Here is a 15,084-nt window from a genome sequence, read left to right on the forward strand (position 1 = left end):
ATCTGTGGCATACAAATACTCCAGAGCTAGGGATCAAACCTATGCCATAGCAATGACAATGCTGGAACCCCAACCTGCTGAGCCACCTGGGAACTCAAAAATGACTGTCATTTTAAGCCACTGAATTTTTGGATGATTTGTTATGCTGCAAAGGATAACTGCACCAGTAACTTGGATAGTGAAAAACCTAATAATTTTTGAAAAGTGAAAAGCATTTTTATAAAAATCCCAACATAAATTCAAAGATCTGAAGAACCCCTCATTGCCAGCTCCACCTATGACTTAGCCTGATGATTCTAATTCTATGAAATGTAACAAGAGGGGCCTGAAGTGAGATTCCTGGATGAAGCTTCTCAAACCAGAGTACAAGTACAGATCACCTAAGGGTCGTGTTCATTGCAGATTCTGTTTAAAAGGGCCTGGGTCGGGGGCGAGGGTCTGCACTTCCAACCAGCTCCTGGGTGATGCCCAGGCTGCGGCTCCACCAACCTTGGTCTATTAGTAAAGTCTCAGAGAACAAAGGGCTGGCTGGGTTAGAAAATGATGCTTCTTGGGAGTTCCTGTCATGCTCAGCAGTAACAAACCTGACTAGTATCGACGAGGACACAGGTTTGATCCCTGGCCTTGCTCAGTGGGTTAAGGATCCGTGTTGCCGTGAGCTGTGGTGTAGGTCGCAGACATGGCTCGGATCCCGCATTGCTGTGGCCCTGGCATAGGTGGCAGCTGTAGCTCCAATTCGACCCTTAGGCTGGGAAATTCCATATGCTGTGGGTGTGGCCCTAAAAAGACAAAGGACCAAAAAAAACACAAAACAAAACAAAAAAGGATGCTTCTTTCCCTAGGAGTCAGATTAGATTCAGGTACTACTTACCTTTAGGCAGTAATAGCCCACCACGCAGACTAAAGAGATGATGGTGTGGATAATGGCCAGGGCCCGAAGTGTGGGTGCCATATACCCAGTGCTTTCCTGCAGGACAAAGAATACCACCGCGTCTTCCTCTTCATCATCGTTAAAGGAATTCCACAGGTTTGCAACATCCTCTGTCTCTTCTTCTAAAGGTTCTTCGGTGACCTGGCCCAAGACACACGCTCTCTTAGAAACATCAGAAAGGCCTCCCCACATATTTTACACTGCTGGCATTTGCTGGGCAGAGAGTAGTGACTCAGGGTTACATGGTGAGTGAAGGAGGCTTTTAGGTACCTTATTCCTAGGAATCTCCAGTATCTTTAATAATTGCAAACACAAGTTTTTTTTCTAATCAGGCTATATTTATCTGGCTGGTCAAGCTCTCTCCTTCCAAATTACAATGAAATAAAATCATGTATGTGAGTCAAAACCAGTTTCCTATCATATACTGTACAGGTCTTCCAAAATGACAAAATAAATGCGAGGTGTCCGTCAAATGATTCTTTGCTACGTTCTACATGTCTTTCATTATCAGGCAACACAGTAAAAGAATCCTCATGTGCATTTAATCATTATGCAAATAAATTCAAGAATTAGTGAGCTACAGTGCATTCAAGAGTAATGTGGTGATAGACTTTTTTAATTAAGAAATTTTAATTCAGTTTTTTAAAGTTTTGCGGTCATTGATTTACAATGTTGGGATACTTTCTGCTGTATGACAAAATGACTCCATTTTTAAGAGACACAACTTCTCTCCTGAAAATAAGCTCAGTAGTTAAAAGTTAGGAAAGTTTGAATCCATATTCTACAATCCCTATCTGTGCTGCAGGAGGTAATCTCTGGAATGCCAAGGCCTGGGAGGAGGCCGAGAGTCACATGCATGTGCACAAGTGCACACACGAAGCATTTCCGTTCTTTCCCAGAGGCCATTAACATCCATGGCTTCACCTGCCATTCTTACGACTCTATAACCAACCGGCAGGTCCAACTGCCTCTGGCTACCTCCCTGCATGGCTGTCTGCGGTCACCTCGACCTCAATACACTTAAAACCACTTCACCCAACTCCTCTACAGGCTTCCAGGCACCAGAAAGCCATTAGTTTGTCAAGCAGAAGGCTGATTTGGATAAGAGTATGCTTTATAAAAATTGGATGTGTGGTTTTAAATAGGAAGGGAGAGAGGCAAGAGACAGAAGAGCCGGTTAAAGACTATGTCAAACATCCAGGACCTATATAATTCATCCCACTAACATTTATTAAGTGTCTACAGTATGCAAGACCCACTTACTAATGCTCAAAAATCTTGATTTATTGTGACAAGTCCCTCTCTTCCATCTCCAGAAACCAATTCCTACTCATTCCCCCTTCGTAATGGTTCTAAAATATGGGTCAACTATCATGGCTCTCTGTTACCTGATTCCTCAAGGAAAGAAGTATATTTATGACTCACTTTGAAATACCATATAGCTCCTAATATAGGGTCAAACACATTGTAGACACCCAACAAATATTTGCAGAATTAAGTGATAACTAGAACAAGCCTGAACTATTGACACGGTGCCCAAACTGGCTTCCCTTGCAACATGTCCCTCCATTCTTCCCATTGCTAATGACAGTATTAAAGTATGGTTGATTTACAATGTTGTGTCAATTTCTGTACAGCAAAGTGACCCAGTCATATACACACACACACATTCTTCTTCTCATATTATCTTCCATCCTGTTCGATTGATACAGTTCCCTGTGCTGTACAGTAGGACCTCATTGCCCATTCATTCTAAATGTAATAGTTTGCATCTACCAACCCCAAACTCCTAGTCCATCCCACTCCCTCCACCCTCCCCCTTGGCAACCAAAAGTCTGTTCTCCATGGCTGCAAGTGACAGCATCCTCTTATAGAAGCCAGTGTCTTAGAAATTTCCTTAGATACTAGAATTTTTGCTCTAAGTAAGAGCATAACTTCTATTACTTTAAAAAGTATATAATATAGTCAGCAAATAGTCCCTGAATGAAGTATCACCTTATAAAAGAGCAGGATGAAGTTGATAGCGAAGGCTACAAACAGAGCAAGGAACCTCAGGTTGTAGAAATTCCTGGCCAGGTAGTGCTGAAAAGGAAAGGACAGGCAGAAGTAGAAGAGCTCTGCAAGGGACAGGGACCTTCTTCTTTTCACACAGAAGATCTTTTCTGATTCGAGGGTTATATGGGGCTAGTCCTCCTCTTCAGTAACCACTCTTCTGGGACAGCCCTGTCCTTATGACTTATTTGTGGGCACCAAAAATGATAATTTTTTTTTACAGATTGCTTAGAATGATGCTCAGAGAAAGCCTGTTCTGGTTTAAACTTCAGGGAACCATATGCTAAAACAGCACAAGATATAAATTCTGCTATGAAGGTACCTGTGTGTGTGTGTGTGTGTGTGTGTGTGTAACTCCAAATGTAGTCAGTCTGGAAATTATGAGTAATCAAAAGACCCCTGCAGCTCCCACCCTGGCTGCAGCAGCCTGTGGCCTACAGTCTTTGTTCCTTTGTAAGTCACAGCAGCCAGGGCCTCTGCTTCTCCCTTCTCAGGGGTACCATTCCCATCCCTCTTGCCATTTTCCCTAGACAAATCAGCACTGGAGGACTGCAACGGTAGCTGCTTGGGGAAGCTCTCACTCTCTGTGGCGAAGGGGGCTCCCTCTGGGTGCTGGGAGGGTATTGTCCTGGCCATCAGTAACTGTGCCTTGGGAACAATTTGCCAGTGAGAGGCTACTACGAGCTGTGCTGAGGGCTGACTGTGTCTGCAGTAACAAAGCTCTAGGGACTAGTGTGAGAACCTAACACAACACAGGACAGTTTTTTCCATACCTGAACAATCACACCACTTCTGAACTCCTGGATGGGATGGGACTGGTTCCCACCTCACACACATAAGGGACCAGCTCTCCTGGAGAGCACGGGACAGGGAGGGCACCTGCTGTGGGGCAGAGGAGCTGGAGTGCTTGGCTTTTCCTGGGTTATCCCCTCTTCCTTTCCCTCCAACACAGGAGACACAGGCAGATTAAAGGAGAAGAGGAAAGGAGGAAGGAGCACAATGAGGAAGCACTATGACTAACCAAATGGTGGAACAGAGTCAGTGGCCAGTTCTCTGAGGTCTGCCCAGGCCAGTGCCCACACCCGAGCAGGGCTGAGGCTGGAGTGCTTACCAGCAACTTGGTCTGATAGATTTCCAGCCCCTTAAAGAAATTGGCCATGAAGGCTTCAGGCTTCTCAACTTTCTGACCACACCGGCGCTTCTTCTTCTTTGTCACATCTGCCCACAGGGCCTCGGCTTGCTCTTCCTCTTTAGCTGTGTCCTCTTTCTCCCCATCTTCCATGCTGCAGGAATGAGAAACCCACTCAGCACGGAGGGCACAGGGAGACTAAAGGGAAATCTGGGCGGAGAGGGGACCTCAGGTCCTTATTACCCCATAGTGCCTGCACGTCAACTTTACATTTAATGATTGGTGTCTGCTTTGATGAGTAATGTTCGCAGGTGTACACCAGTTATATACAAGTTTATAGGCTTCTTTTGCAATTTGGCTTATAAACCCTTTTCCCCTTCAGAAATGTTGTCCTTTATTTTCTAAGCTTTCATGGAAATTACCAATGGTATGTATGCTTCTAAGTTTGTGGTAGGAATTACAAGAGATTTTGCATAAAAAAGCTTAGCAAAAGGCCCGTAACTAATAGGTATTCAGTAATTATTAGATATTTCCATTGTCAGCATTAGATGAGCTTGCTAAATGTAAGTGTTTGATAATTTGCTCAGTCAGATGGTAAAATTCTGATTTATGACTTGGATTATAAAGTCAACACGATTATTAGAATGTGTTTACGGTCTGGGTGGGGTAAAAAGATATATATCTACCCATGAAAAGCTGCTCAGCACCACTAAAAACCAGGGAATGAAAATCAAAACCACAAAGCCTCATACCTGTCAGAATGGCTATCACCAAAAAGACAAATAGTAAGTATTAGTCAGGATATGGAGAAAAGGGAACCCTTGTTTACTGTGAGTGGGGGTGTAAATTGGTGCAGCCACTGTGGAGAATATTATGGAGGTTCCTCAAAAAACTAAAAATTTATATACCATATGATTCAAGAATTCCACTCCTGGGTATATATCCAAAAAATGAAAACAATAATTCCAAAAGATACATACACTCCAGTGTTCACAGCAGTATTATTTACAATAGCCAAGACATGGAAGCAACTAAAGCATCCATTAGTAGATGAATGGATAAAAAAGACACACACACACACACACACACACACACACACGAATACTGCTCAGCCATAAAAAAGAAAAAAGAAATATATCTAGGGCTCACATACAATATTTGTGTTTTATAATAACATAAATCAAGCTTTCTACTTGTTATAGCAGCAGAATAGTAGATAATATTGAGAACTGTCAACCAGAGTCGTTAGAGTAGCTGATGCTACTGAGAACTTACTCTGCTTTCTCAGAATCTACTTTTCCCTCTGCTTCATGAGCTGCTCTCATCTCTGCTGCCTAGACAAAGATAACAATCAGTCAAGCTTTCCTCAAATAAATGAATTCATGGTGATGAACCATATCATTGGCCATTTTCCTCTTCTTGGTCACAAGTCCCAATGGCTTTCTCTCTTTATGCTTCTGCTTTGCTCAGGATCACAGAACATAAGTGTCCTGCTATATGTCAAGCTGCTCTGGAGAGATGAGACAAAGATTTCAAGCTTGAAAACTCAATTTCTCTATTATCATTCAACCCAAAGAGAAAACTTGTGCCAGAACACCGTCAGAACCCTGGGGCAGTGGTCCTGCTGCCTCACAGGACTGGGGAGATGGAACACAAATCACGGCAGGTCTAATCCAGAACCCACTTCCATCAGACGTATTCCTGCCCTGTCATCAATTCTCTCCCAGCATCCCAGTCCCTCTGATGACACCACACTTAGAATAAAATTCAAGCTCTTTACCAAGACCTATAAGACCTACATGATCATGGCCTTTCTCTCCATCTTCATCTTGCACCATTTGATTTGTTTCCAACACAAACACCCAGACCCCCTTCCCTTTCCTGAGACATTCTAAATCCTTTTCTGCACCAGGACCTTGGTACAAACCATATCATCTGCCTGAAAGATGCTTACCCTGGTTTTTCATGTGCCTGCTATTCTTTATTTTATTTTATTTTTTTTTGTGCCTGCTATTCTTTAGGACTTGGTTCAGATAACACCTTTTCAGCTGCTCTGTGGGCATCCTGTTTATAGTAGGGCCCACATTCACTCTGTAACACACAACCTTGTTCACTTATTTTAGCTTCTGCCACAAATGGTAATTATTTATTTGTTGTCTTCTTCCACTAGAAGTTAAGCTCCATTAAGCAAAAGTGTTGTCTCTCTTGTCAACCTATGTATTCCCATATCCTAGCAACACAGCCTGGCATGTAGGAGGTCTTGAACGAGTCCCTATTAGGTATCAAACTCTGTTCTAGGCCCTGGGTTACATCAGGAAGGAAAAGAGAGTAAATGCATTAATACTGTCAGAATTCTATGATTCTGATGCTTTCTTCCCTCTCTAAACCAGATGAGACTTCTCATCTATACATTGCCATAGAGGCTGGAATTCCTCCTTCCTAATCTTTTTCATGCTTGTACTGACTTGTCCAATGTTTATCTTTTCCACTAAATTACAGGAACAATGAATTTCTCATTCACGACTGTATTCCTAGAACCTAAGACAGTGATAAATGCATATTAACTATTCAACCAACATTACTGCAATAAATGAATAAAGGTTGTCTTTGGGCTCTGATCTCTTTATGCTCCTCTCCATACTCTCTCTATTGCTAGAACAATGCTGTGAGTTGGATGTTGCAACACCCAGAATTTTCCATGGCCAAGGGGCTCTGCTATCTTATTCTCTTGATTTAATCCACTGACTTGAAGTCCAAATTGGAAGAGCAGGTGCATCCACAAGGATGGAATTGTCCCAAGCATGATCAAACTCTCTGGGCACTGTGCTCAATCATTCGATAATATCTGGACCTTCTAGGACACTGCAGAAGTACTGTCTTACCAGAAATGTCTCCTTTTATGCCCTACCTGGTTTTCTATACTTTCAATTGCTGAATGAACCTGAGAACTAACCTAATCAGGGTGTGAAAGCAAGTTGAAAGTCATGGACTCTACAATGTAAACTGGAAGACCACTCAGCAATCAGACATTGAGACAACCATCTAAGTCTCATCTCCCCAGACATGGCAGAGTTGAAAGGATTAGATCAGGGTAACCAAAGAAGAGCTGGTGTCTAATACAGTGGTGGCTCTTGGGGAACTGGGGTACTGATGGCAGGGTAGAGTGGCAAGTCCTAAAGAGAGCTGATAGAAACAAATGATGCTTACCTGTGCTTTCCTTTTCTTCTGTACAGTACTCTCTAATGTAGGGGGCTCATCTTTGCCAATAATCTCAGAGAGGTCACCCAAACCCACTTCGGGCCCATGCTTTAAGGCACCTTCCCTCTTTGCGTGGAATCCAAAGAGATTTGACATAACATCTGCATCTCCCTTCTCCCCCTTGACGAAGTGTACAAGTTCCGTGGGGACGCCCGTCTCAGGCACTTCTGCCCTCTCAGCCTCCAGAGCATCATCGTGGATCCCAAACTGGGTTGGGTCAGGCATGTCCCCCAGGATCTTGGTGACTCTGATGTTCTTGGCCCCTTCTACAAGGCCCCCTCCAAACACTGTGCTCCAGAGGATCTGAAAGATTCCTCCCAATATGGTGAAGAGCAAGTGGAAGAGCCCCACGAACAGCATCCAGAAGAAGGAGAAGAACACCCTCACCAGCTCCTTCAGGGTCATCTTCTTTATCTTCCTGTACTGCTTCCTGAGGTTCTTCAGGGTGGCCCTCTGCAGAAAGCGGGCCACGTTTCTCTTCACTGAGGCACAGGCTACGGCAAATGCAGAGGCACATTCAAAAGACCTGTTGTCCTCCTCTTCGTCCTCAACTTCTAACGGATAAGAAGACTCTTCATCCTCTTCCTCCTCCTCTTCTGGACGGTCGGCTGAGTCCGATTCTGAGATCTGAGATGCTAACTGCATTTCAAAGATGGTATCCTCACAGAAGTTCACAAACAGCTCCATCTTTTCTTGTTCTCCGCCTTCATTGACGACGTCAAAGATGAACTGCCGCTTAGACTCCTTCACCTGGGGCTTTTCCCATTGAGTTCGGCTGGATTCGCTGATCTCAAAATAAACACGCTCAATTTTCTTGGCCCCACCCATGATCTCAATGCGTCCCAGGTAGGGTTCAAAGTAATTCAGCACACTTTCTGCTGGGTCCAGCAGACACTTGAGGCGAGAATCATTTGGCATATGTTCAGAAAGATTTGTCAGGAGCACGGCCACGTTAAACCCTATGTCCTTGGCTGGCTCATGGAACCGGTCTACAAAATCCATGTAATTAAACATGTCATTCTCATCAGCTTCGGCACACGAAAGGAGAAAGTCAATCTCTGACTGTGTGTACTGTTTTTGCCCTTCCATGGCCTTCTGGAATTCCTTTTTGGAGAGGATCCCTTTCCCATCGGGGTCATATTCTTGGAAGGTGTCTGAGCTGGTTAAGTCTTTAAGTTTCAAGAACATGTCAAAGAATTTCAAGATCATTTCTACATTGGTAGATGACTCTACCAGTGTGTCAACCATCTGCTTGCCAATAGTTCCATTTACCACATTCCCTGTGAGGCAGGTTCAAAAAGACATACGGATACATCAATAAACCCAAGTCATCATGTAACTGGTCAGGCAGGTCTTTTTAGGAGACTTCTATGCCAAATCAGTCAGCTCTTGTCTGACCATGATGATTTGGAAATGGGTAGGAGGGAGCAGCAAGCCATAAAGACTACACCACTAGGAGCCAAGGGGGAGAGAAACACAGGGAAGGAGGAGATGGCCACACCAGTGCCTTTTAGCTGGCCTGGGGCCTGGAAAGTGGTTTTATTATCAGATTATTGGGGACACATAGGGATAAGCAGTGCCCCTCTTATCCCCTTAGACCTAGGAGGGTGCCCAACTAGATGGCTGGCATATACACTGGCAGCCAGATGTACTGAAAAGCAATGGGGAGAAGGAGAGGATAGGAAAGAGCAAAGCTTGGAGGTTTTCCCCAGTTCATTCTGGCTTTCCTATTGATATAAAATGAGTTGGTTTCAGGCTTTGTCCATCAGACCATGTGCCCCTCACTCATTTTTCATTTGTTTCTGAAAATTTGGCTTTCTAACCAATGTCATATGGCATCAATGACCTGCCAGAAGGATAATCTGTGTGATTAGTATGGTTAGTGCTTGGACCAATTACAGTTGTGTGAATGCCTAGTTATACCAAACAGCCCAACCTTCCAGGAGGGACAGAAGCATCACCACCATGTCCTGAAGGAGATCCAAGAGTTCCTTCAGCAGCTCGATCTGACTGGAATCCTAGAACAGAAACAGGAGATACCCCTGAGCTATCTGATCCCTCAGCAAAGTACAGGGCAGTGAGCAAGGAGAGCCTGCTCTGGGCAGGTCAAGTGAGGGCTGCATCCATCTCCAGAATGAGCTCCCTTCTCATGGTGAGTGTGGATGTCTTGGCATCCACGTTGTGTAGCATCGGGAGGCTCACTGTAGCAGGGCGCAGCCAAAAGAACTCCTTTACAGTTTTCCTTTCGTTAACACAATGTGGCAGATACACCAGCTGTTGTCCAAAACTACTGAACAACCCAATCCACCAAGCTTATGTTGCCATTTTTCATACTGAAGAATGACCAGTGAGCTTTCTGGGAATACTGCTGCAATTCAATCAAAGTATCAAGGTTCTAATTACCAATTGGGTTCTCCTTTCTTTCTTAATTGAGGTTCTCCTGCTTCTAACTGGTGGTGATCTGGGTGCCACTGGTCCCTTAAAATGTTACACAATAGAGGCTATTCCTCTGGATGGTTTTGATACTAGTCTGTTTGGTTTTGAGTTCAGCACTGAAGACAGGGCATTGCCAAGGGAGCTCTGTGCTTGATACCTATGTCACAGAAGGAAAACAACTCTTGGAAGAAGATCTGAGGTGGGGAATCTGAGGATGAGATTAAAAAATAATGCATTCCAGGCCACATGTCTTTTACAGACTCTCACAAAGACACAGTTCTTGGGCTAGCCCTTCATTTTTCAGAAGGATTTTCTCCCACCTTTGGAGTGTATCATAGTTATTCACAGCATATTACAGAAGGATAAACTCTCAGAGCTAGAAGAGCCCTCAGAGATCACCTATTCTAACTTCCCATCTTTTACAGACGATGATAACAAAAACCGGAAAGGGGAAGTGACTTCCCGGAAGACACCGGTGAAGAGATGGCAGGGTCAGGATCTTGTCTCTGGAGCCTCTACACCGCACTGCCCCGCTGGGCTGACACAGCAGTGGACGTTTTACTGCCAAACTGGCAGCCCTCCCAAGAACTCTCTCCTCCCATAAGGCCAGAGTCAAAAGGGGAAAAATGAAAGGGTTTAGTAGCACATTCCAGACGAGAGAGGCAGATGTGACAGCCTTGAAAGTTTTAGACATACATTATTTGAATTAATGCTGCAAATGTTACTCTAATCAGCTTGAAACACATCCTGAAGTTCTGCTTCATGTGTTGCCATGGAGAGAGGCGATCGACCACTATATACACTACATTTATTTGTTCATAATAAATGCTCTGAGTGATTCTGATTCATCTTGCCAGAGAGATGGGGAGTGAGGAGGAAAGGCAGAGATGGGGAAGGGGGTGGGAAGCAGAGGGGGAGAGAGAGGGGACATGTAAATTACAGAGACATGCAGATGGACAGACTAGACAGGGTAGTAGGTTGTGTTTGGAAATTGCAAAAACAGACAGGGAAGCAAAGGGATTAGCACCATAAAAAGCAAGTGTGGAGGCAATTATGAAAAGGGTAGGTTGGTGGGACACAAGGAAAGAAGCTGCATCCATGCAAAAGCCTGTCCGGGATGCCCCCTGGAGGTGTTCATTCCTGTCTCCCATTTAGGCCCTTGTTTGAAAAATGAGACCTAATCTGCATTGGCTTTTCCAGTCATTTGGTCAAGCAGCCACATCCATGATGGGAATACCAAGGGTGGGGACTGACTCAGCCTTTCACTCCAATGACACACAGGGAACGGGGAACAGGCCACAGTACCTGAGAGAGTTTCATCTGCATGTTAGCAAATACATGGAGGAAGCCAACCACTGCGTCCCACAGCCTACTGTGAGCCAGGCTCTGCTGGTTCCCAATGCAGGGGCCCTAGAGAGGGAGGACATTCTTATTTCACTTAAGCATCACAAGCTGCTCTGAAACTTGCCTTTGTAAGGGCATCAAACATCAGCTTATATTGCAGACAGCTCTTTCCAAAAGTCACATGCTTTGTACCTCAACATTTTCCCAGGATATTCTTTCTCCCCACCCCACCATCATAAGATCCTACCTTCAGGAAAAATCACTAGGAATTTCACTGTGCAGTGTTTTTCAGAGATTTTCTTTTGCTTCAGAATGTTTTCAAATAAAATAAAAACATTATTTAAGAGTTAGGAGTTTCCATCATGGCTCAGCAGAAACGAATCTGACTAGCATCCACAAGGTCGCAGGTTCGATCCCTGGCCTCACTCAGTGGGTTAAGGATCCAGCATTGCTGTGAGCTGTGGTGTAGGTCACAGTTGCAGCTCAGATCCCACATTGCTATGGCATGGTTTAGGCCAGCAGCTACAGCTCTGATTCCCCCTAGCCTTGGAATCTCCATATGCCATGGACATGGCCCTAAAAAGACAAAAAAAAAAAAAAGTTAAATGTGCTGTTTGAAATAGGACTGAAGGGCACTCCTGCCAACTCTAGCCCACTCTAACCCCTTAAGAGAGGTTCTCAGCAGATTTATTTCTTTTTTTCTTTTTTCTTTTTCTTTTTTTTTTTTTTTTGTCTTTTTGCTATTTCTTTGGGCCACTCCCGTGGCATATGGAGGTTCCCAGGCTAGGGGTCGAATCAGAGCTGTAGCCACTGGCCTACACCAGAGCCACAGCAACGTGGAATCCGAGCCGCGTCTGCAACCTACACCACAGCTCACAGCAACGCCGGATTGTTAACCCACTGAGCAGGGGCAGGGACCGAACCCGCAACCTCATGGTTCCTAGTCGGATTCATTAACCACTGCGCCACGACGGGAACTCCTCAGCAGATTTATGATTGCCAGGGGAGGGGGAGGGAGTGGGATGGACTGGGTGTTTGGGGTTAGTAGATGCAAACTACTGCATTTGCAGTAGATAAGCAATGAGGTCCTGCGGTAGAGCTCAGGGAACTATATCCAATCACTTGTGATGGAGCATGATGGAGGATAATATGAGAAAAAAAATGTGTGTGTGTGTGTGTGTATGTATATATATATATACATGTGTGTGTGTGTATATATATATATATATATATATAAAACTGGGTCACTTTACAGCAGAAACTGACAACATTGCAAATCACCTATAATTAAAAAATTAAAAGAGGAAAAAAACAAAAACCAAAACAAGAGGGGTTCTCAGGAACTCCATGGTTCTGCAGAGCACAGCTTAGAAACCAGGCCCTTGTGCATCCATTGTTTGCAGGTAAAGCTACATATTACATGTGATGACCAGGGGACTACCCTCACAAGGAAAAAAAAAAATTCTGAATTATATTCCTAAGGTTCAACCACTTTTAGGACTCTCTTATCATTAACCCAAACGTCAGGTATATCATTTCTTAACTATTTTTTTCTGAAAGCCAAACACAGAAGGGGGACTTGATGACCAGTTTGCACTTTCCATGTTGATAACCTTTCTTATATTTGAACATCATTATTGAGCAAACGTTTTGTTTCTTTTCTTTTTAAAAAGAAGTTATTTGAAATTCTTCTGTATGGAGAATTGTCTATTCTTTCTTATTTGTTTCATCATTTATTTATTTTGGCTGTGCCTGCGGCATGTACAAGTTCCTGGGTTACGGACTGAACCTGTACCACAGTGGCGACCTGAGTCACCACAGTGACAACACCAGATCTTTAATTGCTAGGGAACTCCTCTTTAAACATTTACTGACATCAGTATGGACTCCACGCATTCATTTTATGCTTTGGGTTATACTCCAATGCTACTTTATTTTATAAGCTGTACTTTTTCCAGTTTTGGCCATTGGGAGTTCTTTCAGTTGGCTCCTGTACCATACCATCATTAAAAAAAAAATTTTTTTTTTTTTGCATTTCCTTGCTCTATAGGATGTTTCAGGCTCATCTTGTATGTTTTCTGTGCCAGTTTTATTATTTTTATTTTTATTTTTTTTGTCTTTTTGCCTTTTCTAGGGCCGCACCCGCGGCATATGGAGGTTCCCAGGCTAGGGGTCTAATCAGAGCTGTAGCCCCCAAGCCTATGCCAGAGCCACAGCAACTCGGGATCCAAGCCACATCTGCAACCCACACCACAGCTCACGGCAACGCCGGATCCTTAACCCACTGAGCAAGGCCAGGGATCGAACCCACAATCTCATGGTTCTTAGTTGGATTTGTTAACCACTGCGCCACGACGGGAACTCCTCTGTGCCAGTTTTAGAATTAGCCATTTCTCTAAGAAGCCTTGTTCCTTTCACTGGAGAATGGTATTAGAAGGCAGGATCTGGCCTCTAGTAGTGCTTGTTGCTACTGAAGTATCATTTTTTTCAGGTCCTCCTTGCTGACAGAGCAGCAGATACATGTGTGTTGTACTAATCCACGTGTATACACGTATCTAAAAATATTTCCATATGTAACCATCTGTAGCTACAGAAATCTCAAGTTTAGCATACAGAAATCTCAATTCTCATCCATTTCCACAGGGGTCTTCTAGTCTCTTCTCCTTGCTCATTTGTAACCAGCTATTCCAACAGTGAAAAACCTGGCTCATTTCCATTATCTGTGTATAAGGGTTTTAAGATTATTAACACATATCCCCGTGAGAAAAAGTTCATCAACTAAAGTCCCTGTGTATAGTTCCTTTTGCCTTTGGTCTCACAGACTGTACTCATTTCCCAAGTTTCCAGAGTCAGCACCTTATTCCCCACCTCTTCAGTGAGACTGTGTTATATATTTTTATACACTTAGGATCTTGTCATATTCTGCCTACATTTCTTATCCTTAACTCTTCCTTATACTTTTTTCCCCTATATTTTCCCACCCTTCAGTCAACCTCCAAATCACGCATCAATGCATTTTCAAAAGGAACACTGATACTATCTTGAGTTCTATAAAAGGCTTGGCAGAATTTCCAGGGAAGAGGTGAGTAGGATAAACATTGCCTGCACCCCTAAATCACGTTAGCTTATTTGAAAACCACTATTTATGCACATTTGGTGTCTGATCCCTAGAAGCCTCTAGATTCTTTTTTTTTTTTTTTTTTGTCTTTTTGCCATTTCTTGGGCTGCTCCCTCGGCATATGGAGGTTCCCAGGCTAGGGGTAGAACCGAAACTGTAGCCACCGGCCTATGCCAGAGCCACAGCAATGCAGGATCCGAGCCACGTCTGCAACCTACACCACAGCTCATGGCAATACCCGGTCCTCAACCCACTGAGCAAGGCCAGGGATCGAACCCGCAACCTCATGGTTCCTAGTCGGATTCGTTAACCACTGCGCCACAATGGGAACTCCCTCTGGATTCTTTTTTTGAAACAAAACTGATTGTTGAAAGAAACTCAGATTCACCCCCAAATAAACTTTTACTTTTGGCTTAAGTGCTCTATGGGAAATTCTGTAGATTAGGATGGCTTCTGCAGAGAGCAAATCAGATGCCTGTCAGCTCTGTTCAATGATCTTCGATGATTTCACATGCTGTGAAACTTCAGATCAGTCACCTGTTCCTAGGTTTATCTCCCTATGTTCTTAGAATCCTTGAGTAAAGTGCAGACCAATCTCTTCCTTAAAATCTTCTTTTCAAGTCTTAGTCCTGTGTTTTAGTAAGCAAATATGGTCTCATTGTGCCAGGTGGTTCGTCATATAGATCTTAAAGAGTCTTATATACATCACAGAGGACATGAGATGGCTCCTGATTTCAAACCAGCAAATTCTGCCTGAGCACGACCTCTACTTCCTTTCATAGTAGCTAGACCACTGCAGGCAATGAACAGAGTGTC

The 15,084-nt window shown here is 43.8% G+C and overlaps 1 protein-coding gene across 1 annotated transcript in view; it reads right to left on the reverse strand.

The window, feature by feature from the left end:
- RYR3 (ryanodine receptor 3) overlaps positions 1-15,084 on the reverse strand; it is a 570,648-nt gene that overhangs the window by 22,987 nt on the left and 532,577 nt on the right. Inside the window, exons 86-92 of the mRNA XM_047794870.1 lie at positions 11,112-11,216; positions 9,307-9,388; positions 7,320-8,650; positions 5,388-5,446; positions 4,095-4,266; positions 2,927-3,013; positions 872-1,072 (exon numbers count right to left, since the gene is read on the reverse strand). Of these exons, the coding sequence (XP_047650826.1) occupies positions 872-1,072; positions 2,927-3,013; positions 4,095-4,266; positions 5,388-5,446; positions 7,320-8,650; positions 9,307-9,388; positions 11,112-11,216 (2,037 nt within the window). The remainder of the gene's footprint in view (positions 1-871; positions 1,073-2,926; positions 3,014-4,094; positions 4,267-5,387; positions 5,447-7,319; positions 8,651-9,306; positions 9,389-11,111; positions 11,217-15,084) is intronic.

Source organism: Phacochoerus africanus, chromosome 9, assembly GCF_016906955.1.
Source record: "Phacochoerus africanus isolate WHEZ1 chromosome 9, ROS_Pafr_v1, whole genome shotgun sequence".
NCBI classification, from domain to species: Eukaryota; Metazoa; Chordata; class Mammalia; order Artiodactyla; family Suidae; genus Phacochoerus; species Phacochoerus africanus.